Raw genomic sequence first — 25,627 nt, 5'->3', positions numbered from 1 at the left:
CTGAGCCCTATTTTATCATGTGCCTCCAAGTAGTCATCCTTAATAATCGGCTCCAACATCTTCCAACCACTGAAGTCGGAGTAACTGGCCTGTAGTTTCCTTTCTTCTGCCTCTCTCCCTTTTTCAAGAGTGGAGTGACATTTGTAATTTTCCAGTCTTCTGGAACCATTCCAGAATCTAGTGATTCCTGGAAGATCATTACAAGTGCCTCCACAATCTCTTCAGCCACCTCTTTCAGAACCCTGGCATGTACAGCATCCAGTCCAGGTGACTTATCTACCTTCAAATCTTTTAAGCTTCCCAAGAACCTTCTCTCTAGAAATGATAACTTCACACATTTATGACCTCTGTCATCTGGAACTTCCGCAATCCTGCTAGTCTCTTCCACAGTGAAGACTGCAAAATACTTATTGAGTTGGTCCGCCATTTCCTTGTCCCCATTAATACCTCTCCAGCATCATTTTCCAGAGGTCCAATATCCACTCTCACCTCACTTTTACACTTTATGTATCTGAAGAAGCTTGAGTATTCTCTCTGGAATATTCTTTGGAAGGGAGTCTTGCCCTTAACCATCTTTGCTAGACTACATCATCTGGCAATCATTACATCACAGAAGACAACAAAGAGAGATCTTCTCTGGATATCATCTGAGATTCACTTGAGGATCAGACTTAATCATCTGTGTGTCAAGGGGATCTGTGGTTTAGCCCAGCCTGTTTAAGCACAGGCCTAACCACAAAGAAGTACTTGTATAGTAGCATCACTAAAAAAGTTATGATGCAGATGGAGGCCAATTAGGATATCATGTTCATGCCAGGCAAAAAAGAATGATTCAACCTAATACCAACTTCAAGCACTTGATTTGCAGCTCACTATTTAGGTCTTTAAGTACAAAAACCCAAGTACTGTTTAATGTAATCAGCAATTACGCTTCTATCATCCTTTCACGTGCCAGTTGTTGGCCAACACTTACTCCGTGTATAAAAACTTACTGCTTATTTTTTCTCTAATCCCTCTACCAATTATATCTCTGTCCCCTGGTTTTTGGAATAGAGTTGTCCTATGTAGGTCCTTATTATTTTACTTGCCTCAATTAAACCTCTGCAACATCCTTGTAAATTTCCCCATGGATGGGATATCAGCTGACCCAGCAACTTGTTGGAGAACAGATTGCTGGGCGTGCTTCTTGTCACTGCTTTGAAGCTCTTAACTGTAGAACGCAGAACCATGAAATGGCAGTCTCAGCTTGCATCACAGTCTCCACTATTCAGACATCAAGTGGTTTCTGTTGACAATGTATTGAAAGAAGATTGCTGACCATTACTAGTCTCACAATTATTGATGTAGGGGTGGGTGTCACTTCCATATCCTATTACCATCAGATTTCTGAACAGTTCATAAAACCATGAACACTACCTCAGTGATGATAAACCTGATTCTGATTCTGTGAGGATCAGTTCCATATAAATTCCATAATGGTGGGTGTGGACTTCCTCATGCTCTGATTCTTCTTACATTGGCTTTGGACAGTTTGAATAATGCCTCGATGGAATGATGGCCATTTTTGTTGGCTTACTCCATTGAAATCTTCAAATGAATCCTCCCACTCAGAACTGATGTGTGACATTGCACTGCAGTGTTCAGGAATCTCCCCGTGTTCTTTGGCCTGCTGATTCACCCTGTGGCAACTCCATCTGTAGGTTTCACTCTGTTGTACACAATTGAAATGGCAGATGCTGTGATGATATGTTTTCTTCCTCCTCCTCTCAAACTCAAGGTAATCGGCTGGAATCTGGCCAGGTGGTCATTGCTGTGTACCTGGAATAAGATTGGTATAAAGATGTTATCTGGCAAGGAGCGTTTGGTAAGAGGAATACATGTTTGAACCAAATGATTGGGCAGGCTTCAATCATTGTGAACTATCACTTGTCGGTGAGGTGGCATGAGATTTAAAATGAACCAGGGACCTTTTGGGACTTTTCGGTGGGTGTCAATCATCATGATCATTTGCTTGTTGGTGAAATTTAAAAAGAGCTTGGGGCCTTTTGGGTCTTCTTGGTGAGCTTCAATCATGAGCAGTCTTTGTTGGTGAGGCGATCTGAGATTTTAAAAGACCTCGGGGCATTTTGGGGCTTTTCGGCGGGCTTCGATCATTACAATCTGTTAGAAACTTGAGTCTTGCAAAGGCCAATAAAAAGAAGTTAGTATTTAGCAGAGTAGTCATTGTTGGAGTGGAACAATGTTAGAATGCTTCGTTTCAGGCTTTGGCTCTAAAGGCACAAACAAGAAGAGACGAAGGCTGAGGTAAGTTCCTGTTAAGTTTCTTTCTTTGCCTACTGGTACATAGCTAACACAGTGAGAATGGATCCAGGGTCAGTGGTGTGTTCTTCATGTGAGATATGGGAACACAGAGATGTCTCCAGTCTCCTTGATAACTACATTTGCACAAGGTGCACACAGCTGCAACTCCTTACAAACTGTGTTTGGGAACTGGAGCTGCAGCTGGATGACCTGATTATACTGGAAAATGAGGAGGTGATATATAAGAGCTGCGGAGAGATTAGTAGCCCAAATTGCAGGAGGCAGGTAGCTAGGTGACTGTCAAGAGAGAGAAAGGGAATAGGCAGCCAATGCAGACTACCCCTGTGGCCATTTCCTTCAATAAGTATACCACTTTTGATACTGTTTGGGGGATGGGGGTCATGAGCTACCAGTGGAATGTTGTAGCGACCAGGTCTCTGGTACTAATTCTGGCTATGTGGCTCAGAAGGGAAGGGAGGAATAAGAGGAATTCAGTAGTGATAGGGGATGACATAGATAGTGAACGGGATGAGATCCTGAAGAGAATATAGGGATATAGGTAGAAACTGAAAAGCAGGATCTCAGTGGGAGTAATCTGGATTGCAGCCTGTCCCATAGATGATTTTACAGATGAATGCATGGCTGAGGAATTGGTGCAAGGGGCAGCATTTCAGATTTCTAGATCATTGGGATATCTTCTGAGGAAGGCATGACCTGTATAAGAAGGGCAGATTACGCCTGAACTTGACAAATATCCTTGCAGACAGGTTTGCTAGAGTTGTTGGAAAGGGGTTAAACTAATTTTGTAGTGGGATGGGAACTGGAGATAAGGCAGCTGGTATGCAGTGTGTAGAGTGTTTGAGGATAGGCAGATGATAGAGGCAAAGTTGCAGTGTGGGATGGGTTGAAATGTGTCTTTAAGCTAAGCTGTAAGTTCAACAGTTTTGAAAAGTGAGGATAAAGTAAAAGGGAAGGAGAGTGCAGGAGAGGTTAGGAAAGTCTCCAGAAGAAATAAAAAAAGACAAAGAAGTCCAGAAAGGGATAAGAATTTAATATACAGTAACATGGGGGCAAAATTAAAAAGGGACTGAAGGTGTTACATTTGAAAGCATGTGGCATATAGAATAAGGTAGATGATTTTGTACATAGTACCGTTAGAAATTGGCAGGTATCATGTTATGGGCATCACTGTTAATATATTTGAAAGAAAAGTATGATTCAGAGCGTAACATCCAAGGATACACATTCTATTGAAAGGACAGGCAGGTAGGCTGAGGGGCAGGATGGCTTTGTTGATAAAAAAAAAGAATCAAATCCTTAGAAAGAGGTGGCATAGGATTGGAAGATGTAGAATCCTTGTGGGTAGAGTTAAGAAAATGCGAGGGTAAAAAGACACTGATGGCAGTTTATATAGAGGCCTCTGAACAGTAGATAGGATGTGGGGTACAAATTACAATGAGAAATAGAATGGACAATGTTATGATAGTCTATATGCAGATAGATTGGGAAAATCAGGTTGGTGTTGGATCCCAAGAGAAGGAGTTTGTAGAATGCCTACAAGATGGCTTTTTGGAGCAGCTTGTGGTTGAGCCTACTAAGGAAAGGCAATTTTGGATTGGGTGTTGTTTAATGAACTAGATTTGATTTGGGAGCTTAGGGTAAAACAAACTCAGAGGAGGCAGTGATCATAGTATAATAGGAGAAGCTAAAATCAGATATATCAGATTTACAGTGGAGCAAAGGAAACTACAGAGGCATGAGAGAGGAGCTGGCCAAAGTTAATTGGAAAGGGACACCATAGGGATGGTCGCCGAACTGCAATGTCTCGAGTTTCTAGGAGCAATTTGGAAAGTGAAGGATACATTAATCCCAAAGAAGTATTTGTAAGTGGAGAATAGGGCAACTGTGGCTGACAAGGGAACAAATACAACATCAAAGCAAAAGGGAGGACTTAGAGCAAATATTAGTGAGAAGGTAGAGGTTTGGGAAGCTTTTAAAACCAATGGAAGGCAACAAGGAAACATAAGGCAAGAAAAGATGAAATATGAAGGTAAGCTACTCAATATTATAAAGAGGATACAGAAGTTTTTTTCAGATATAAAGTAAAAAGAGTAAAAGAGATGTGAGAGTGGATATCAGACCACTGGATAGATATTAATGGGGGACAAAGAAATGGCAGATGAACTCAATAGGTATTTGGCATCAGTCTTTAATGTGGAAGACATCAGCAGTATGCCAGAAATTCAAGAGTGTCAGCAGGCAGAAGTGAATGTAGTTGCTATTACTAAGGAGAAGGTGATCTAAAAGAGCTAGCTGAAGAGCTTGTAGAGGCATTAATAGTGATTGTTCAAAAATCACCAGATTCTGCTATTGTTCTGGAGGACTGGAAGATTGCAAGTGTCACTCCATTCTTTAAGAAGGGAGGAAGGCAAGTTATAGACCAGTTAGTCTGACTTTAGTGATTGGGAAGATGATGGAATCCATTGTTAGGGATGAGGTTTTGGAGTACTTGGAGGCACATGATATTTTTCGGCTGAAGTTAGCATGGTTTTCTTAAGGGGAAGTGTTGCCTGATAAATCTGTTCAAATTCTTTGGGGAAATAACAGGTGGGAAAGACAAAGGAGAGTCAGTACATGTTGTTTTTTTAAAAAAAAATTTATTAGTTTTTCAAAACATTTTACAAATTAAAAACCCCAAATCCCAATGAGGAACATTAAAACAGTGCAAAATTAAGCATACAATTACAATATGCTACAAAGGAAGAGAATTTAGCAAAAAAAAAGCACCTAAATTAAAGACAAGTAAGCTTAGTGTCCTCCCCAAGCCCCACAACACAAGAAAAAACAACAGCAACTCCAGACCAACCACAACACAATATAGAGAGTATAAGTCAGGACAGCCAAGCTCCCAGACTGTGAATACACTCAGCAACAGAGGATAATAATGACTTCTACCAGAAAAAAAAGGAGCTGAAAGCAAGGGACCGAAAAGAAAAATAAAACCCTAGTCAAGAGGAAGGTTATGAAAGTACTCGATAAAAGGTCCCCAGACCTTATGGAAATTTAGATCCGAATTGAGAACTGAATAATGAATTATTTCGAGGTCCAAACAAGCCATGATGTTGTTAAGCCATTGAGCATGAGTGGGCGGGGCAGCATCTCTCCATCTGAGGAGGATCAAGCGTCTAGCCAGAAGAGAGGCAAAGGATAGTATTCGGCATTTGGTCGGACCCAGACATAAATCTGTCTCGCCCCAAAAACCGAACAGAGCAATTAAGGGGTTTGGTTCTAGGTGCTGATTCAGAATACACGATAACGTAGTGAAGACATCTTTCCAGAATTTCTCCAAGCTAGGACAGAACCAGTACATATGGATGAGAGAGGCCACGCCCCTCTTGCATTTATCACAGAGCGGACTAACGCTAGGGTAGAATCGAGATAGTTTAGATTTAGACATATGGGCTCTATGAACAATCTTAAACTGTAAAAGGCAGTGGCGAGCACAAAGAGAGGTTGAGTTAACCGATTTGAGAACTGAATCCCAGCTCTCCTCAGATAAGGAGATATTTAAATCCTGCTCCCAGGCCATTTTGATTTTATCCATGGGGGCCCATCGTAAGGCCGCTAGTTTATCTCGGATGATTGATATTAAGCCTTTACCTAGTGGATTCATGGAAAGAAATAGGTCCATAGCATTTTTCGCAGGCATTTCAGGGAAGTTAGGAATTAAAGGAGCAATAAAGTGTCGGATTTGGAGATATCTGAAAAAATAAGCATTGGGCAGATTGAACTTAACAGAGAGCTGCTGAAAAGAAGCGAAGCGATTATCAATGAAAAGATCTTCAAAATGTCTAATGCCCTTCCTATACCAAACCTGGAATGCTGAATCGTATGTAGTAGGTAAAAAAAGGTGATTATGAGCAATAGGGCTGGAAACGGAAAACCCCTGGAAACCATAGCATTTCCTGATCTGAGCCCATATACGCAAAGTGTGTCTAACAAGAAAATTAGCTATTGATCTGGGCAGACTACTAGGGAGTGCAGAGCCAAGAAGTGCAGAGATAGATAATTCTTTGGTGGAGCTCAGCTCCATCGCCACCCATGTTGTTTGCTTGGATTTTCAGAAAGCTTTTTGACAAGGTGTCACACATGAGGCTAGTATACAAGATAAAAGGAAATATACTAACATGGATAGAAGACTGTCTGACTGGCAGGAGGGAAAGAGTGGTAATAAAGGGTCCTTTTCTGGTTGGCTTCTGGTAACTTGGTGCTTCACAGGCATCAGTATTGGGACCACTTCTTTTCACGTTATATGTCAATGATTTAGATGACAGAATTAATGGCTTTGTGAGCAAGTTTACAAATGATACAAAGATAGGTGGAGGAGCAGTTAATGTTGAGGAAGCAGGAAGTCTGCAGAAGGACTTTGACAGATTAGGAGAATGGGCAACAAAGAGTGAGATGGAATAACAGTGCAGGGAAGTGCAGGGATCATGCATTTTGGTAGAAGGAATAAATCATAGACTATTTTCTATACAGGAGAAAATTTAAAAAACAGAGGTGCAAAGGGACTTGGGACTCCTTGTGCAGGACATCCTGAAGATTAATTTGCAGTATGAGTTGGTGGTAAGGAAGGCAAATGCACTGTTAGCATTCATTTCAAGAGGACTGATATGCAAAACCAAGACTGTAATACTGGGAGTTTATAAGGCACTAGTCAGACCGAACATAGAGAATTGTGAACAGTATTGAGTCCCTGATCTAAGAAAGGATGTGTTGCCATTGGAGAGGGTAAGGAAGTTGAGACTGGAGAGGGTAAGAATGATGCCAGATTGAAAGGGTTAATGTGTGAGAAGCACTTGATGGCTCTGGGCCTGTACTTGCTGGATTTAGAAGAAACCTATCGAATATTGAAAAGCCTAGATAAAGTTGATGTGGAGAGGATGTTTCCTGTAAAAGGAGGGGGGGGGGGGGGGGTAGGACCAGAGAGTAGAATCTCAGAATAGAACAGAGATGAAAAGGAATTTCTTTAGCCCGAGGGTGGTGAATCTGTGGAGATAAAGTGGAGCTTGATTGGTTCTTCATTAGTAGGGGCTCAAAGGTTACAGGGCAAAGGCAGGATAATGTGGTTTGGGTGGGAAAATACATCAGATATGATAGAATGGCAGAGCAGACTTGATGGACCGAATGGCCTAGTTCTCCTATGTATTATTGTCCCGTGATCTAAATGCTCTCAAGGAGAAGTGATTGCTGGAATAGGGGCAATTGAGAAAGAGATGGGACGTCCAGATTAAATGTGAGCATACTGTCATCCTCAATATTCTGAAAACTATCCATGATCAAAGACATTGTGCCAATAGAAGCCATTAAGCAGACTGGGCAGAGTCATGGCTTTATTTGGTCCGTTGCTTCATTTGACGGTTATAAGCACTTTCTTATGAGGGAGGAGGGTTAGTGAAAGTGTTTGCATACATGTGTGTGAAGTGACTGCTGTGGCTGAATGGCTGGGTGCATTGATTGTGATGTTAGTATTGTGCCAGTTTATGAAACACTACAACCTTTGCACACTTCAAATGCACAAGAGGTCATTGAATGATTCATGCCAAATGCTGGGACGTCATTCCTGGAATCATTCATCCTAATAATTTCAACCCAATCTAAAAATAGAAACTACTAGAAACATTCAGTGCAATATCTGTGGAAAGCAAAACAGAATTAAGGTTGAAGACGTCATAATTTCTGTTGTGTGACCTGTTTAATGTATCTAGCGTCAGCAGTTTTTTCATGTATTTCTTCCCACTGATAATTTATGTTAGGTTCCTGACATCTAGCACCTCATGTATCACGGCATACAGGTCTAGATTGGTAAAACAAGATGCCCATGGTATGATCAATGTTCCCCAGTGGACAATAACTTCTAGAGGTGGTTGGATCAGTGTAAGCAAAATGGCAATCTGCATAAGTTAGTTTGTAGCTGAATCAACTCCCAAAATTACTCTTGCTTAATGAAAGCTAAAAGGAAAATCTTTGCAGTTAGAACCTCCAAAGAAAATTATGCATAATACACAAGTACTAGGAATGTGCTGTTCTGTTACAACAGCAGTCTTTCAACTGAAATGTTAACTTGAATCCCCATCTCTCCTCTGGATATGATGGAAGTTTGTGGCACATTTTCAAACAATAGAAAGGCGTTATTACAGATAGACAGACAGACATACTTTATTGATCCCAAGGAAAATTGGGTTTTGTTATAGTTGCACCAGTTTTTTAGGGAGGACAATTCCAGGGAGGACATTTGTTACAGTTGCACCAACCAAGAATAGTGTAGAAATATAGCAATATAAAAAAACATAAATAATTAAATAATAATAAGTAAATTATGCCAAGTGGAAATTAGTCCAGGACCAGCCTATTGGCTCAGGGTGACTGACATTCCAGGGAGGAGTTGTTCTTGATGTTCAGACCGATGCTTACTTCTCAAAACACTTCTTTCAGTAATAGACTAAGACAACTGTACTGTTCCTCATTCTTACCCTGGGCCATCAGGCTTTATAATGAGCTGGGAAAGTGATCTTGTCTGTCATCTTTGACTTGCATATCTTGTACAGCTGATTTTTAAAGTAACTTACTTTTATTCTTTCTTACTTCTCTTCTAATATTTGTATATCCTGTGTGCTTGTACGCTAATGCTATTGTGACACTGTAATTCTTGGTATCAATAAAATATCTATATCTCTTCAAAGCAGTTGGTCCATACTATTTGCGATATGTGAGAGCTAGTTGCTTTGTTGAATATGCTGAAGAAATATTTCATTTTGTTGACTGTAAAACATTTTGGAAAGTCTGAAAAGGAATGTAAATGGTGTGATACAAGCACTTCATCTTCTTAGTACTTTTAACTTTTTAAAGAATTTTTTTAATGAGTTGGTCATATTAACCTCTAATGAAGCTCTTGTTGCAATATTAAACAAGTTTCCCAATTGGTTTGCATTTGTTAAAAATATCAGATTGATGTGTTCACCAGTGAAAAGGATGAAACATTCACAATTGATACAGTCTTATTTCAAAGAAATTAAAGGCTTCTGCAAAATAATTGCAAAATTAAAGTCTTTCATTACTGCTATTGGTCCTGGCTTGGTTCAACACCAACAGAAGTCAACTTATTTTCCAATTTAAGAGGGAGTATGTTTACTACTCAGTAGTCTTCCCCAGTGCATATTGCAGCTCACTTTTAGGTTATGCGGTTCAGGAATGATATCTCATCGAGTGCTGTGGATAATGACTTCATTCGGTTGGGGATAGGATGGAATAATAAAAAAACAAACAATTATACTATCCTATCATAATCAGTCCAAGCAAAGTGTAAAAGCAGGTATAATCTGAAAACCTAAGTTGGTACAACCCCGGGCTGCAGACTGAATTTAAGATGGAGGTTGAACTGGATTGTTGAGACAGTGCTGAAAAGAAATGGTATGATAAAACTTGGAGAGAAATGTTGCACTGAGCTGGGGGGAAGAGAGGATGATAATGGTGAAAAGTGGGATTGGGGCTGTGTTGTAACTTGTCACTTTTCTTTAGTATTCAAATAAAAACTAAGAAACAGAGGCAAGCTTTTCATTTTGAAACATCTAATTGGATTACAGATGGAAACAAGTCTGGGCTAAGCTGATTTCTAAGCTCCAAGTATATCGGAAAAATATCAATGAATATTATTTTATATTATTAGTTACTTCAGCTATGAACTATTGCAGTTTCATAGTAATCTTAACATCAAAAATTAATTGCACTGTACATATGTTTTTAAACAGACTGTGCCTTGCATAGTATAGAAATTAATTCTGTGTATGCCTAAAAGAGTTGTGTATAGTTGATTGTTGGAGAAATGTATTTATTAAAGTACCAGAAACAATAATGCCCTATAGGCACTTTAGTACACAAAGCATATTATATTGTTCCTATGTGCAAACAAATGATAGAATTCAAACAAATGGGTGATTGATGGCTGGCATAGATTTGGTTGGCCTGTATCCATGCTATGTGATTCTAAATGAAGTACACTGAAAGTCCTGTACTGGAGATATGAATCATCATGCGTTTATCTGTCTGTATCACTGCTACATTGTTTTGTACAGTTGCAATGAGAAAATAATATGAACCGTGCGATGAAAAACAGCTCCTAACGCAAGTCTATACAGGTCCACTCAGGTAATGCTTAGGAAAATACACATTTACTTGTGAAGTCTCAAATGAACTGCAAGATGGACCAGATTTGGGTCATTATTAATGAAAGCCCTTTGGAAGATCCAAACATTAACAATCCCCTTACTAGCTATCCACCTATTGACAAGAAATTCTGCAGATGCTGGAAATCTAAAGCAACACACACAAAATGCTTGAGGAACTCAAATGGTCGGGCAGCATCTATGGAAATAAATAAACAGCCAACATTTCAGGCCAAGACTGTCTTTGGGACTGAAAGGAAGGGGGAAGACACCAGAATAAAGAAGTGGAAGGAGAGGAAGGAGGGTACCTAAAAGGTGACAGGTAAAGCTCGATAGGTAGAAAAGATAAAGGGTTGGACGAGAAGGAATCTGATAGGAGTGGAATGTAGACAGTAGGAGAAAGGGAATGAGGAAGGGACTCAGGGAAGTGATAGGCAGGTGAGAAGAGGTAAGAGACCAGAGAGGGGAGGAGAAGGAAATTTTTTTACTGGAAGAAGAAATCAGTATTCATGTCATCAGGCTGGAGGCTACCTAGATGGAATATAAGGTACTGCTGCTCCACCCTGAGATGGCCTCATCAAGAGGAAGCCATGGACTGACATGTTCTAATGGGAATTGGAATTGAATGTCTGGCCTTGCTTATCAGATAGAATATTGCCGTTGACAAATTATTTTCTTTATTATAGTTTGAAGGTATCTTGTGTTTAAGATAACAATTCCACCTTGGGTGTTTTTGACACTTCTAAGCCACTCTTTTCACATCAGCCTGTTGAATTAATCTGAAACTACAACTTGTAAAGTGTTATGTATCCCAGTATTGATAAAATTTGAAAGCCTGCAAATTGGAAATTCTACAGCTTCGTTGAGGAGAGGGATAGGGTCTTGAAAAGATGAGGGCAAATGCAGAGGAGAGAAAAGACTCAGACAGAAAGTGAAAGGATGACTTAGTGCTTGAACTAATGGGTGAAAGGTCCTGGCTGAGGGCTGTTAGGAATATGTGTGCATAAGTGACTAAAGAAATATAGGATAAGACAGGCCTGTAATGAAAAAATGTAAAGCTAGCAAAAATGAAAAAAGCGTAGCAGTGTGAAAAGAGCTACAAAACAGGCTGTAAAGTGGTTACAGATTCCCCTGCCTAAAGCCCTAACCAGAATGAAAATCTGTATCTCTTCCCTGTGCTCTCAGGGAAATATTCAACACACCAAATTAACATTTTCACCATCTGCTGGTCTGACATGCGTAATGCCCAAGAACAAGATAAACTTATACTGAGGAACAAAACAGTGGAGGACCCTGTACAAAGGAAAATGGCTTTTATTTCCCTACCATTGTGTGTCAGTGAAACTGCAGAAAGGCAAAGACGGAGGTCATCATGAGAGGCTTAAGATGCACAACAAGCCCACAAAGTAACACCTTCTAAACCTTGCTTAGTCTTGCAGTTGTAGATCCCACATGCTATTTGGGACGCCGGACAAATAGAAGAGTAGAATGGTAGAGGCATTGTGTCAACTATGCTTAGCAGGTGGGCAGCAAAGAAACAAAATCAGCTGATAGAACTTTCTGGTGGCAGAGCAAAGAATGCAGTTCAGCGCAGAAAGTTCTAAATGGATATTTAGAAATTAGCTGAGTGAGTAGTGGTTGGAGCCCAACTTTCCTAAATGACTCAACTGATTCTACCATCGCAAAACAGACACTTGTTCTCTCTCCTATTATAATCCAGCACAACAAAATGGCTCCATATGTTGCAACCTTGCACTGACACCATTCCTACCTTCCAAAGCATGATAAAATATTCTACTAAACCATAATTTCTTGTCTTGAAAAGCAGTCTCAGAACAGGCAATCAGACTCATTGGTGTCTCTCTGCAGTAGGTCATCTTTTGGGTACACTAGAATATTCGGGCCTACATTCTGCTGTAACACACCATTTATTCTGGATTCACATGTTGGATGTAATACGGTGTAATTTACACTTTGAATACATTTGTTATTGTAGTCACTACTACATAATACAAGCAACAACCCACGCCAGTTACAAATGATTAACCAGATACGAGCCAGAGTAAACACCTGTTTCTGTCCAAAATATGCAGAGTGCAACAATGGCAAAATGCCATATTGTACTGAGTTCGCCTTTCTGAAATGGGACAGTATTACTGGAACTGCAGTGAGCCACGTGTCCTACTAAAAGAGATGGAAAAATATTGAACAAAAGGGTTCTAGCTTCTGATATCATTCTTTTACTGCAGGACTTGGAGGAAATTCAGGTGTGAGCTGTTAAGTATCAAGTATCAGGGAAAAGTTATTCTCAACAAGAGAAATGGCCTTGAAAGGAAAGCAAGATAGTTAATACTAAGAATTCCATCATCAATATCCCGACCAGAAATTGAACTGAATTGGTCACAAAGTTGTGGCTATAAAGGATACCCAGATGTTGGATATTCAGTGATGAGTTGATCCTGAATTGTCCAAGTCTTATTATCTTCTACAAGACAAATACAAAAAGGATAACTGATTATTTACCCCAACAGACTTGGAAAAATGTAATTCCAACAGCATGAAGCAATCTTAACTCTACCCAGAACAATCTCCATCACTGGCCCATCTTAATGGTGTTTACCATTACGAGATATACTGCATCAATTCATCCAGATCTCTGGTGGAGAAACATGGTGCTGGGTGCAAGTTGAGGATGGTCTCCTCTTATCGGTGACGAGCGTCGGGTTGGCAGAGCCGAAGAGAGACGAGCTTGAGCTGAAACTAATTGGCCCTTCAGCGGCTCAGGATGTGCTTGGGTACTGGCTTGTCAAGAGGCAGCACCGGTAACTGGCACTAGTAACATACAACCATTGACCTGGGAACAGAGCTGGTCCTCAGAAAACATGGGCGCTGTGGAAACAGTGCAGAAACAACAGCAATAATAAAACAGCAGGCGTCTGATATGGGCATTTAACATCGTATGGTCAGAAGAGCCAAGGGAACCAGGCCAGGCCATCCAGTAGCAACCAACTCATTCACACAGAGCCACCACAATGGTTTAAAAAGCGCTGCTACAGCTTTAGGTATCTCATTTTCCAAATGAACTCAAGCCTTCATCAATCTCAGTTATGGACACCTTGCTTCCTCCTAGTCCCATCTTGGGTGCGCTGCCTTCTGATAGACCGTAGACACTGTTTGTGCATATATGCGGACATATATATGTACAGTTTGCTAGCATTTTCCTAAATATTGTGTGACCACATGACTCACCTTTGCCTCAGCTGAGACCCTCATCAGTATCTTTTCTATTTTGTTCACAAGAACTCTTGTTATGTCTCACGTTTTGTTTCCCCTAAATTAGGTTCATCCATATCCTAACTTGCAGCAGTGCCCAATTTTAAATGTCATATCTTTGTTTTCAAATACTTCCATGGCTTTACTTCTGCCTGTTTAGGTAATCTGCTCCCACCTACATCTTTCCAAAATAGCTGAGGCCTCTAATTCTGTTTAACTAGAATAGTAAACCTAAGACCTAGAGATACGTAAATTTATAGCACAACTGGGAAATTAAATTTATCCAAATTGTAAAGCTAGTATTGACGTTGATCACAAAATCTCTCGATTATTGTAAAAATCCTTGTTCACTAACATCCATCAGAAAGGAAGTCTGACATCTCTGTGGGTCCTTATTAGACCCCCTGATGCATAGCAATATGATGGACTCTCATTGGCCATCTCAAGTAGTCCAGTAGATCACTAGATCAGTTTGGTAACAAGTATCTTAACAATGCCCAAATGAAATTGATAAGGAAAAGTGTATTACCATTATCAAGCTTCTCTATCATTTCATCACTGAGATATGCTAGGTATCCAAGTTTATTAGGGGACTCCTGAAAATTCACTAGTTTTCACTTACCTATTCTATCAGTTTGTCCTAAAAAAAAACTTAAATAAGCTTGTTAAAAATAGTTTTCCTTTCACAAATCCGTATGGACTTTCTTTGTTCTCCCTTGGCCTTTCCCTCTCCCCCTCTCCATCTCCCTTTCTCCCTTACATTTGCCATGCTCAATTTCCATGGCTACCCCTTTTAGTACCTCCAGTATATTTTTTTACTAATGTCATTTTCCTTAAATTCGTCCTTTTTATTAACATTCAGTTAGCATTTCCAGCAAATTACTTGAATTCTTCTTATAAGTTCTGAAATAGCCCCACTTTTGAGCAGTCTTTTAGTATCCTGATAGTTTTAAAGGGTGGATCAGGGAAAGGAGTGGATGATAATTGTACTGGAAGCCATAGATTTTAAATAATCTGAGACATAGAGAATGTGGTGGTGATGGGTGAGATCAGAAGGACCTCATCACATTATGGAATAAAGAAAGAGTGAGAGCTGCATTTGATTGTACTGAACAGTGGTCTTGTGTAAGATGATATTAAGCATCTTGTCTATGGGAAAAGGGCTTTCTGAAAGCTGTTGTGCAGAAAATGGTATTATTAGAGCAGTTGTGCTGGAGATGGATGTACCAGATGAAAGGATTGCAAGGCAGGAAGAATTGCCTTAGTAGTTGTGGATAATTTTAAAATAAACAACAATGAATTAGTTTTCTTACAGATGGTAGGCGAAGTCTAGGGAGGGAAAGAAAAGGGAAGAGGTGGAGCACGTATCAAATTAAAGGATGGGTGGGAATTTGAAACTAGGTTCAAATAATTTCTCAGATCAGGGTGAGGAAGGAAACAGCTCCAAATTTTAATAGGAAAGGAGGTTGAGGAAAAAAGTCGAAACAGGACTGGAATAAACATATTTGAATGTATCCAGCAAAAATAAGGCATGGTTAGGTTCCATTATCATCACACTTTATCTGGAGATTATGACTAATGTTGAAACAGAAGTTGGTCAAGATACTGGCAAGTTCAGCAAGGAGGGTAAAGAGTCAAATTATAGTTGGGAAACCAAAGTTGGAGGCCATGAACTGATATAACATTCTGGAAAATGATTACTTAATATCCACTGCGGGAATTCAGTACAAGAGGAAACAGAATTATTTACAGCCACAAGTATCTAAAGACTGAACTGTGTCGTGTCACGATTTTGTGTACTGAACAATCCACTGTTAAAGCAAATGTTAAAGTGAATTGAGGCTTTCCATACAGGTAGTGCAAAGTCTACCTTTGTTGTTTTGGATTTTCTGTGCATCCTGTGCAATTCTGTAATTTAATGCAGAGGTGGCTTTAACTGCACATGTGAAGCATCTTTCCATGTGATTTCACTGGAGCTAACACTGTCTGGATTCCCTTGTGAGATTAGTACTTACCTTACTTTCCATGGGGTCCCACACATTTTCCTCTCCTCCTATCCTTTCCCATTAAGATGACAAACCTTGCTCAATATGCCCCCAACCACCCCCAACCCTCTCATCATTCAGCTAATCCAAACTCAACTATTCTCAGGATTTCTGGCCCCCTTCCTTCTGATCACCCATCAACCATATTGGTTTGGACCTGATTCCAGACTCTAACCCTTTCTACCCTGCCATGTGTCCCTTCTCTGGGACAGGTATGACTTTTGCATTCTCAGTACTGACAGAAGCGATGAAGGAAATGCTGTGTATCATCCAAGAATGATTCAGTAGCACCTCAGGACCAGTCTTGTCTGCTACTGAATTTATTACTTGTGGGTCTTTGGAAATGTTATTCTACAAATTGTCCAGCTAACATTCTTTTAATAACATTGATCAGTTTCTAGGCAACAATTTTTTTTTGCCCAGAGTATTCTCACAACTTTTTCTTGAAAACTAGCAATTATAATTTTGTTCAATTAAATGTTAATCAATATAGCATGCCTTCTGCATAAATTAATAAAACATGTTTTTATTCAATTGCAGAACAGCAAAGAGGCATCAGACATTTTATGATGGGAATCCAACTAGTCCCACTGGAATTTGTCACATTTCAATGGCAGACCCATTCTGTAAGAGAAGTAGAGAGGTAAGTGTCATGCAATAAGACAGTCATTAATATGAATCGCAAATAGCTACAATTTACCCACGACATCATCTTTATTCCACACAATTTCCAGTCATAGAAAGGTGGCTCAAGATTTTTATTGGTAGCTCCTTCAATGGAACTCTGACCTTGCAGAACCTGTTTAAACATTCAATCTAGATACAATAACACGGTGTAACAATTCAAAGAATCTGGGTTGAAATTTCATCATGCCACTTTGAAAATTTGTATTAATATTTTAAAAATAAGGACAAATAGCTGGTTTTAGTCAAAGTGACAATGAATCCTGGAAAAGAAGGAAATTTGCTGTTCTTAACTACTTTGGGCCTTATTTACTCCAGTCAGACACCAATATGGCCAATTCTTATCTTCCTTCAGGCTGGCCACTTGAATGTCACAAACAATAAATTTGCAGGCTCGTTTAAAATGATATGTATAGTTAAAAGCAAAGGAGCATTTGATGCAAAGTAATAATTTTCCTAGGTGTTTCTTAAACAAAATGGTAGATTTAACTTACTGGTTTTAGAAACATAGGGATACATGGGAACAGGATTAAATCATTTCACTGTCCAAGTGCACCAGAGCTGTACTATAAAGCCAAAAGCTCAACCACTCACTTTGGTTTTGTGCTCCTTAATGCCCCTACGAACAAAAACTTAGCAACCCAGTTGTGGCATTTTCTATTAACCCACCCTTGACATATTTTTGGGGAAGACTATTCCAGCTATATTCAAGTGAGATGAAATGATTCCTAATAGCAACTCTAAGCAACATAGATCTAATCATAATGTTGTACCCCCCCAGTCTGGACTCCCACACCAGATAAAATAGTTTCTCTCCATGTGCTGTTCCCTTTAAAAAAAACTACCTTTGCTCACAAGCACCTTCATTTGAGGCCTCTTCAATTTTTCCATTAAGTGAGAACTGAAACCTTGTCTATGCAAACCCTCCTCATAACTTAAGCATTTTAATCTTGATGAATATGCACTGTACTCTTTCTCCAAGGGTAATTTCCAGCACAGATTGTGGTGCCCATAACAGAACCTAGTCTTCAAGGTGTCGTCTAAGCAAACCTGTATGTATATAGGCCTTGTATAGACAAAGGGTCTCAGCCCGAAATGTCGACTGTACTTCTTCCTATAGATGCTGCCTGGCCTGCTGCGTTCCACCAGCATTTTGTGTGTATTATTTGTTACTTGGTCTAAAATATCTCTGTTCAATAAACATAACTTGTGTGTTTTACTTTAACAAGTGTTTATAAAAAAATTATGGGGTGTTATCACTTTCTTGACATGGAACTGGCTTCACAAAAGTGTCCTGGAAAGATTCACTTATTTTTGGTTTTAAATATATAGTATAATGAACAAAAATGTGACCAGATGGAAAATTGTTGCAATAAAAGAATATAATCCAGAAAAAAAAAGTATTGGATAGCTCATTGGCTTTCCCATTTAAAAAATCTTTACTTTAATAGCATTTTTCTTGCTTATCCTCTTCAGCATTTAAACATTATACCCACAGTACCGCAATCTGGTTTTGCTGATGATACTTAGTGAGGCATTTCCCTTTTCCTCATCAGACAGAGCACTCTCATGCTTGAACTGAATCACATACATGCATGTGCATACCATGTTAAGAAAAGTAGGTAGGAACTAAATGGCAATCTTGAAGCAATCAGCAGTTTGTATTTTACTTACTTATTGATATACAGCACAGAATAGGCCTTTCAGGCCCTTCAAGCTGCACTGCCCTCAGAAAGAGTAAATCATTAATTTGTACCACTCTTCCGCTAGATTTGCCACAATAGCAGATTGCTAACAACTTCCTTCTGAATTTCAAATAATTGCTGGATTTGTGAGATAAAAGATAGGTACTTAACCTTTTAATAAAAGGATTCATGTTCTTTTGATGCTTTTTGGTCTCTATAATGAAAAAGGAAATATTTAAACTCATAGTCAGTGGTGCAATAATAAATTGTTGAAATTTTTTGCTTCTTTCTGTGTTATCTGTTTCTATACATAATTTGATTTTAATTCACTTTTCCTCATCTCATTTTTGTCTCAATTTTAAATGTCATTAGTAGATGTGACGAGTTATTTGCCCAAATGTCCACTAAGCTTCCATTGTGTTCCATCAACTGGCAGTTTCAATAGTTTACAATGCAAAAATATTTCAAGTGAAAAATTTTACTGATGCCCTCCAGCAATTTTGAAATCTTACTCATTCAAGGACATTCCTGCAACAGCTTAAAGGCTCAGTTTTGAAGGTAGGAATAAATAGGTACTTCCAATATTCATCATATGATCTAAATAAAACAACACTGTGCATTTACTATGTGGATTTTGTGGATTAGTGCAAACTGCAATATGGTGCTGATCGAAGCAAAATTTATATTGGCCAACTGTTCTTTGACTAAATGCTATAGGATCTTTTTCATCTTATTTCCCTTAATGACAAAACTCTGGAACATGTGTAAACATAGTTCCAGCTGTGAACTAACAATCTGGCCATACATTGACCAAGCCACAGCTGTTAATCTACAGAAGACTCCACAAAAGGATAGTTCGAATGCTGGGACTAGGAAGATCTTCTGATGCCATTGTAGTGATTGAGCTTGTTTCCTTTGCACAGCATTCCCATGACAAACTCCAGGTCCATTGGATTTATCAGAGAAACAGTTAAATTCCCAAAAGAATCTTCCCAGTGTAACAACTTCTACCTTGTTCTCAAGCTTGCACCCTCAATAAAAAATGGAAATTTGAAAATAGAGTCCTGTCTGTGCTCATGTAAAATTCATTTGTATCTATTGCTGATAATATTCTGGGAAGTGTTTTGAACTCTTAAAAAATGTTATGTTTTTATTAGAATTTCTAATTTCTTTATTATTTCCATTTAAAGGTGTTGATAGACGTTGTAAAAAAACTGGGTATTAAGCACCATGCAAAGGGAACAGTGGTTACCATTGAAGGACCCCGTTTCTCCTCTCGAGCTGAGAGCCAAATGTTCCGTCAGTGGCATGGTGATGTGATCAACATGACCACAGTTCCTGAAGTTGTGCTGGCTAACGAAGCGGCCATTAGTTATGTTAGCATTGCCATGGCCACTGACTATGACTGCTGGAAGGAAAATGAAGAGGCGGTTAGTACTGTGTTCTGTTTCCTTGAAATTTTCAATTAATAAGCACATTAGTCAATGCTGTTGTGGCGCAAAATAACCTTACTGCAAACAGATTTACAGGTGGGAGAGAAAATATGTATATCAGTTATAGAATGATTTCTGGAAATAGTTCACCGTTTTACATTTCTGAACTTTATGCAGATGAGATGTCTCTTGAAGCTGTTGTTAAAGTTTCAGTATTCTGTCCTAATGCAGGACTTCTGCATTCTTCAGTCTTAAGTCAAGGGATATCTTCTAAATGAGTGCTGCTCCTGTTTGATGATGAATGCTAAATGGAGTCCCATATGCATTGTTCTTTCTAAACACAGCCAGAAGTTTATAAATACCTGTTAAATACGCTGTCTTAAAGTACATTGCACTCCATAGCAATCTGGAGTGTTAAAGATAAAAGATCTTAAAGGTAAGCTTTATTTGTCATGTGTACATTGATACATACAGTGAAATGCATTGTTTGTGTCAACGACCAACATGGTCTAAGTATGTGCTGGAGGTAGCCCTTGAGTTGCCATGCTTCCCTAGAATGCTCACAATTTACTAGCCCTTACTTGTCCTTTGGAAATTAATTATGTCTTTGGAATTTGGGAAGAAACCCATCTGGTCACAGGGAGAATGTACTGATTCCTTACAGATAGTGGCAGAACTGAACCTTGGTCACTGGCATTGTAAAACATTATACTAGCTACTATGCTACCATGCTGCCCGTATCAATTTTGTTGTGACATTTGTAGATGATCTAGAATGTGGAATTAAATTCATTTTTGATTTATTTTTGTCCTTCCTTTATTGAAGGTGTTAATGTTTACACCACAGGTCTAATAGTGTTCAAAGGTCAAATTTAATGTCAGAGAAATGTATACAGTCGGCCCTCCTTATCTGCGAATTCCACATGCGCAAATTTAACCAACCGCAAATCGCGAAAACCCAGAAGTGCTCTTCCAGCACTTGTTGTTCAAGCATGTGCAGACTTTTTTTTCTTGTCATTATTCCCTAAACAATGCAGTATAATAACTATTTTTCATAGCATTTACATTGTATTATAAGTAATCTAGGGATGATTTAAAGTGTATGGGAGGATGTACATGGGTTATTGTGGATCGGGGATGAAAAAAATCAGAAGTTCTCTTACTAAGTAAGTCAGAACAGGTACATCCGGTATTATTTAGCATCAGTTAGTCAAACGTTTGTCTTAGTGTATAGTATATATTTTACCTTTCTGTGCATATTATAAAACACTTAAGAACTTATGTTTCAGTGCCGGGAGGATCAAAAACCTAAACCCCAAAACCCAATAATTAAACCACTACTTTCATTGGGGCAGGGCCTTTCTCACTTTATACTTTAAAATTGTTCCGATCGTTGATGGACTGTAGCCTAACGCTTCTCTGATGACTGCTGGTGTTTCACCTCTTTCTGATCGCTTTACTATTTCCACTTTATTTTCAATCGTGATCGTGATTATTTTCGTGAACAGAAACACTGCGGATTCAGAGCTCCGCCGCAGGGTCTTAATGTCCACTGCACTGGGACGGGTTAAATAAGGTCTGGGGTTCTGCAGGGTCCTAAGGTCCACAGCATTGAGACAGGTTGAATAAGGGACTTGAGCATCCGCGTTTTTTGGTATCTGCGAGGGGTCCCGGAACCAATCCCTTGCGGATAAGGAGGACTGACTGTATAATATACATCCTGAAATGCTTTTTCTTTGCAAACATCCACGAAAACAGAGAAGTGCCCCAAAGAATGAACAACAGTTAAACGTGAAAGCCCCAAAGTCCCCCCCAGCTCTCCCCCCACCAGCAAAAAAAAACGCACATCAGTACTATCACAGAGCCCAAGTGTGTGCTAAGCAATAGCAAAGACACCGACCAAAGTTAAACCCAACGGCTTTGCATTTCATTCGAAATTCGACAACCCACAGGTTCTCTCTCTTTCTCAATGGCAAGGGAGAGGGAGGTGTCCCCCATTTTCACAGTGAGTGGGAAACATAACAAAAACCTACTGGTTTATGATGTTACAAGTCTGTTTTGTTGCTTTTTTTGAGCTCTGTGTCCAAAGAACACAAAGACCTTGGGTCTTTGTGCCCACAGCGAAAGATTTTCCGGCCTCCCAGATGTCACACGTGTCTCCTGCCGTGACACCAACCCTCGATCCACCCGTCTCTAGAGCCCTGAGATCTTTGGCTTTCAAACACGATCCAGATTCTCAGGCCAAACCCTTGGCATGCTGAATAGCGGCCAGTCATGGAACCCGAGAATGGGTCCCATTCCCGCAAAGATCCGAAGCCTGAGTGTAACTGCAGATCAGCGTCTTCAAAAGAACCCTGAAAGGGAAAAATCAAACTATTAAAGGTGGAAATAAAGCTGTTTCTGAAGATGCAAGCAAAGGAGTCACTGTTAGGCGCCATCATTCCTCCTAAGTTCCACCCCTTTTCTGTGTTTCAAAATATTCTACATATTGTCAGCAAATTTTGACCTCCAGCATTTTGTGTGTGTTACTTTGTCCCTTTTTTCAACTGAGGTCATTACAGCAAATCTTGTTTTGGTTCTTACCTGCATTACATACAAGGGCATTTTACAGTAATGGTGAAGAGCAGGGCTCCAGAATGCTTCATTCTTCCCTTTTTGTATAGGCTCTCAAAAATGCACCTGTGGTGTCCTTATTGGATCATCAGTTAATTGAACAGTTGCAAAATCTGGCTGAAGACTTTGGATCTGTGGGTATAGTTGTAAATCATAGAATATGTGGTTACTTTTCAGTATTTGTAAGGTATCTTGTTTAGACAATAACAAATCATCTTAAAGTGTAGTCTAATATACCTGCGAGATGTGGACTATAGATTGCTTAACTGTCTGGCAACTGAATCATGTATTAATCAGTAAATACTTCTTGTTGAATACTTCGTTGGTGGATTATATTGTTCAATTGATTCCATCAGCTAGAAGTATCCACAGTGTGTGTGGTTAAGGAAATTTATAACTTAAAAGATGTTTAAAAATAGGATGAGCATTTTACTGCAGTAAAGAAATTAGCTTTCATCAAGACCTGCCTGGTGTACACCAGCTTGATGAAGTTACGTAACTAACCAGAAATTAATTGGAGGGATGTTTAAGCCATTTGATGACTACCCATTCTACTATTATACTAACCTGTAAGAATCAGCAGTATATTTATGATTGGAGCACAACTGGATATACATTTACTTTTTTTTAATGATCCCCTGGGCTTATTTATAACAATTGAGGCTAACAAGAAATTAACACTGAGAACACTTGCCTTTACCAGAAGCTTCCAGATAGAATATGTAAGAATTATTATACTAATTGTGTGGTGTCAGTAGAAATACTATAATGAACTACCAATTTTAGAATGTTATTGCAGGAATACTTATTATTTATTAATTTGAGTGTTGTGGTGGAGGTACATCTCTATCAAAGGAAGTTTAAGGCACTCTTTCCCTCCACTAGCCTGCAGGTCACCCTTGAGCAAGATGTAGCACCTGCTTAGACCCCTGATCAGGACCATATGAAGCCATGAGAGCAGGTGGCGGATGGTCATACAAGTAGCTGGTACATATTACAAGTCCTGGTTATGCAACCACTGATGCCAGGCAGACAATCTCTGAAGAGTATTGATAGTGGCTGGAGTCGTGCATTTTGTAAAGGCACTGCCCAGAAGAAGGCAATGGCAAAGCACTTCTGTAGAGAAATTTGTCAAGAACAATCATGGTCATGAGACCATAATTGCCAAAGTCATACAACACAGCACATAATAATGATGATGTTTTATTAATTATTATTAATCAAGATATTTTCTTTATTGTTGCTGTACAATGCTAATATTTTATATTACTGGAAATCTCTGATATTGTATGATTTTTCAGAAATACCATTGGTTTGGCATCTGGTTAAGCCTGTTTCTATTTTCCGTGCTCCCTATGGCCCAGTTTCTGCGTTTCCTTTAAACTCATGGGGGCTTTGTTCCCTGCAATCTCTATAAACTCAACAAGGCCCCGTTTACTGCATTCCTTTCAAACTTGGGCCCTATTTCCCACTATTAAACTTACCTGCTTCCATAGAAAATTTATTATGCTACTGTGTAATGTTTGAAAGAAGGTGTATTAGAAGTTCATTAGTGTTGTAAATGAAGTAAAATCCAATAGTCTGGAGCGATAATTAGTCCAGCAAAGTCGTAAGGATGCTAAATTATTGGAGTTTTGCTGTTTAGAATTGTTATTCAGAACTTGTGATAGTCATCAGCTTATTCCAGAACGGTCTTTAGTTATAGTGGTTTCTCTGTTTAATGTTTTGCATTTCTTGAAGTTGCCTTTCACTGTCCTGCCATTGTAAGTATGCAACTCACTGATGTTTCAGTTAAGGCTGAAATGTTGATAATGAATTTCTCTGGTTGGTATACTTTTAACTTTCAATAATGGGTACCACTTGTCCCCTGCCGGTCCACACTATGTAAAATTATGTTAACTGCTGAGTATTTTTAAACAATGCATATTTGCAATTACCACAAGGTTAACTTTTTTTTTGTTTTCTAACACGTGATATGAGCCAGTGTTTGGCCATTGCTGGAGTGCAATCAGAGACAATTTGATTTCGCAGAACCGAGGTGAGTTGAGTGGAGACAATGCAGAGGTGAAGCGGGAGTGCCCGGGCCTGATAGCGAAGAAGAAGCTGAGGTTTGGCTGATTTAAACGCCAGGCCCAGATTGAAGAGGTTAGGGTGTTGGTGCTGGAGGAATGAGACAAGCTGCTACTCCGCAAGGTCATTACTTGTCTCTGCACTGAACTGAGGCTGTGGCCTGCAATCAATGGGTTCTTTGATCGGCTGCAGTGATGACTGGCCTTGTGGCTGTGGACTCACTTTTGTGAACTTAAGTTCTGAATGTTATTTGCATTGTTTGCACAATTTGTTTTCTGCACATTGGGTGTTTGATTGTCTTTTTTTAATGGGTTCTATTTGTCTCTTTGTTGTGTGGCTGCCTCTAAGGAGGCAAATCTCAAGGTTATATATAGTATACAGGCTTTGATAACAAATGAACTTTGAACTACAAAGCAGTAAGTCAGTAACATTCAACAAGTTTAAGACCAGAAGGGGAAGTGTTAAATGAAAACTAATGGAGGGAGAGCTGAAAACAGTTTCTGTCTGACCAGGGACTACTACCAGCTGGGAAGAAAAGCATTGCCAGTATTCCTTGTGACCTATTCCAAGTCAGCATAAGAATCATCAAAGGTTATGGGGAAAAGTAGGAAATGTCTTGTCAGTGGCCCAGAAGGAGGAAGTGAAAGCCTTTTGGTCAGTAAGTATAGTAGAGCAATATATGATTTCTTTATATGTGAGTCAGTAGATATATTTGATGTCTTTAACTGGGATGAATGGTCAGTATATTGCTTTGTAACAGAACTGAATGATGAGCCAGTGCAGATTGAAGTTTCTTGGAATTATTTTCAAGCTCCAGAATAAATTCACTTCCTTAATTTGGTTAATAAAAACCTACCTTGCTTTCTATCTATTACTACTTACAACTGTCCAAAATACAGGGAGGACAGCATTAACTAAGTATAATCTTGTTTCTAGTCTATCACATCAAGCATGTCAGCAAATATTTTGCGAACCATTTGCTAGGTATTTTGCTAAAGGAAGCATTGTGTTCCAGAGTTTTTCATTGGTTGTGAGGGAACTTGGGAAGGCTCCATCTGTTGCTCATTTCTGCTTGCCCAGAAAAGATACCTGTGGGCTATTTCCCAAACCACTGTAATCCAGAGAGACGGTGCTGCAACAGTGATAATAGATGGAATATCCGAACAAAAATGTGTTTTGGTGGAGAATTTAAGAGGTATTGTTATTGCAATATTTGTACATTTGCAGTTTTGTGGGGAGAGGTTATGGGGAATTATTAAGAGTAAAGTTGGCAAGTTGATTGAGCATTCCCTGGTCTACTGA

The 25,627-nt window shown here is 39.3% G+C and overlaps 1 protein-coding gene across 1 annotated transcript in view; it reads left to right on the top strand.

The window, feature by feature from the left end:
* Positions 1-25,627, top strand: part of mtap (methylthioadenosine phosphorylase) — a 198,515-nt gene that overhangs the window by 126,624 nt on the left and 46,264 nt on the right. Inside the window, exons 5-6 of the mRNA XM_059969996.1 lie at positions 16,382-16,484; positions 19,401-19,640. Of these exons, the coding sequence (XP_059825979.1) occupies positions 16,382-16,484; positions 19,401-19,640 (343 nt within the window). The remainder of the gene's footprint in view (positions 1-16,381; positions 16,485-19,400; positions 19,641-25,627) is intronic.

The sequence above is a fragment of the Hypanus sabinus genome, chromosome 5, assembly GCF_030144855.1.
Source record: "Hypanus sabinus isolate sHypSab1 chromosome 5, sHypSab1.hap1, whole genome shotgun sequence".
Lineage (NCBI taxonomy): Eukaryota > Metazoa > Chordata > Chondrichthyes > Myliobatiformes > Dasyatidae > Hypanus > Hypanus sabinus.
This window is presented reverse-complemented; position numbering and strand designations above follow the sequence as displayed.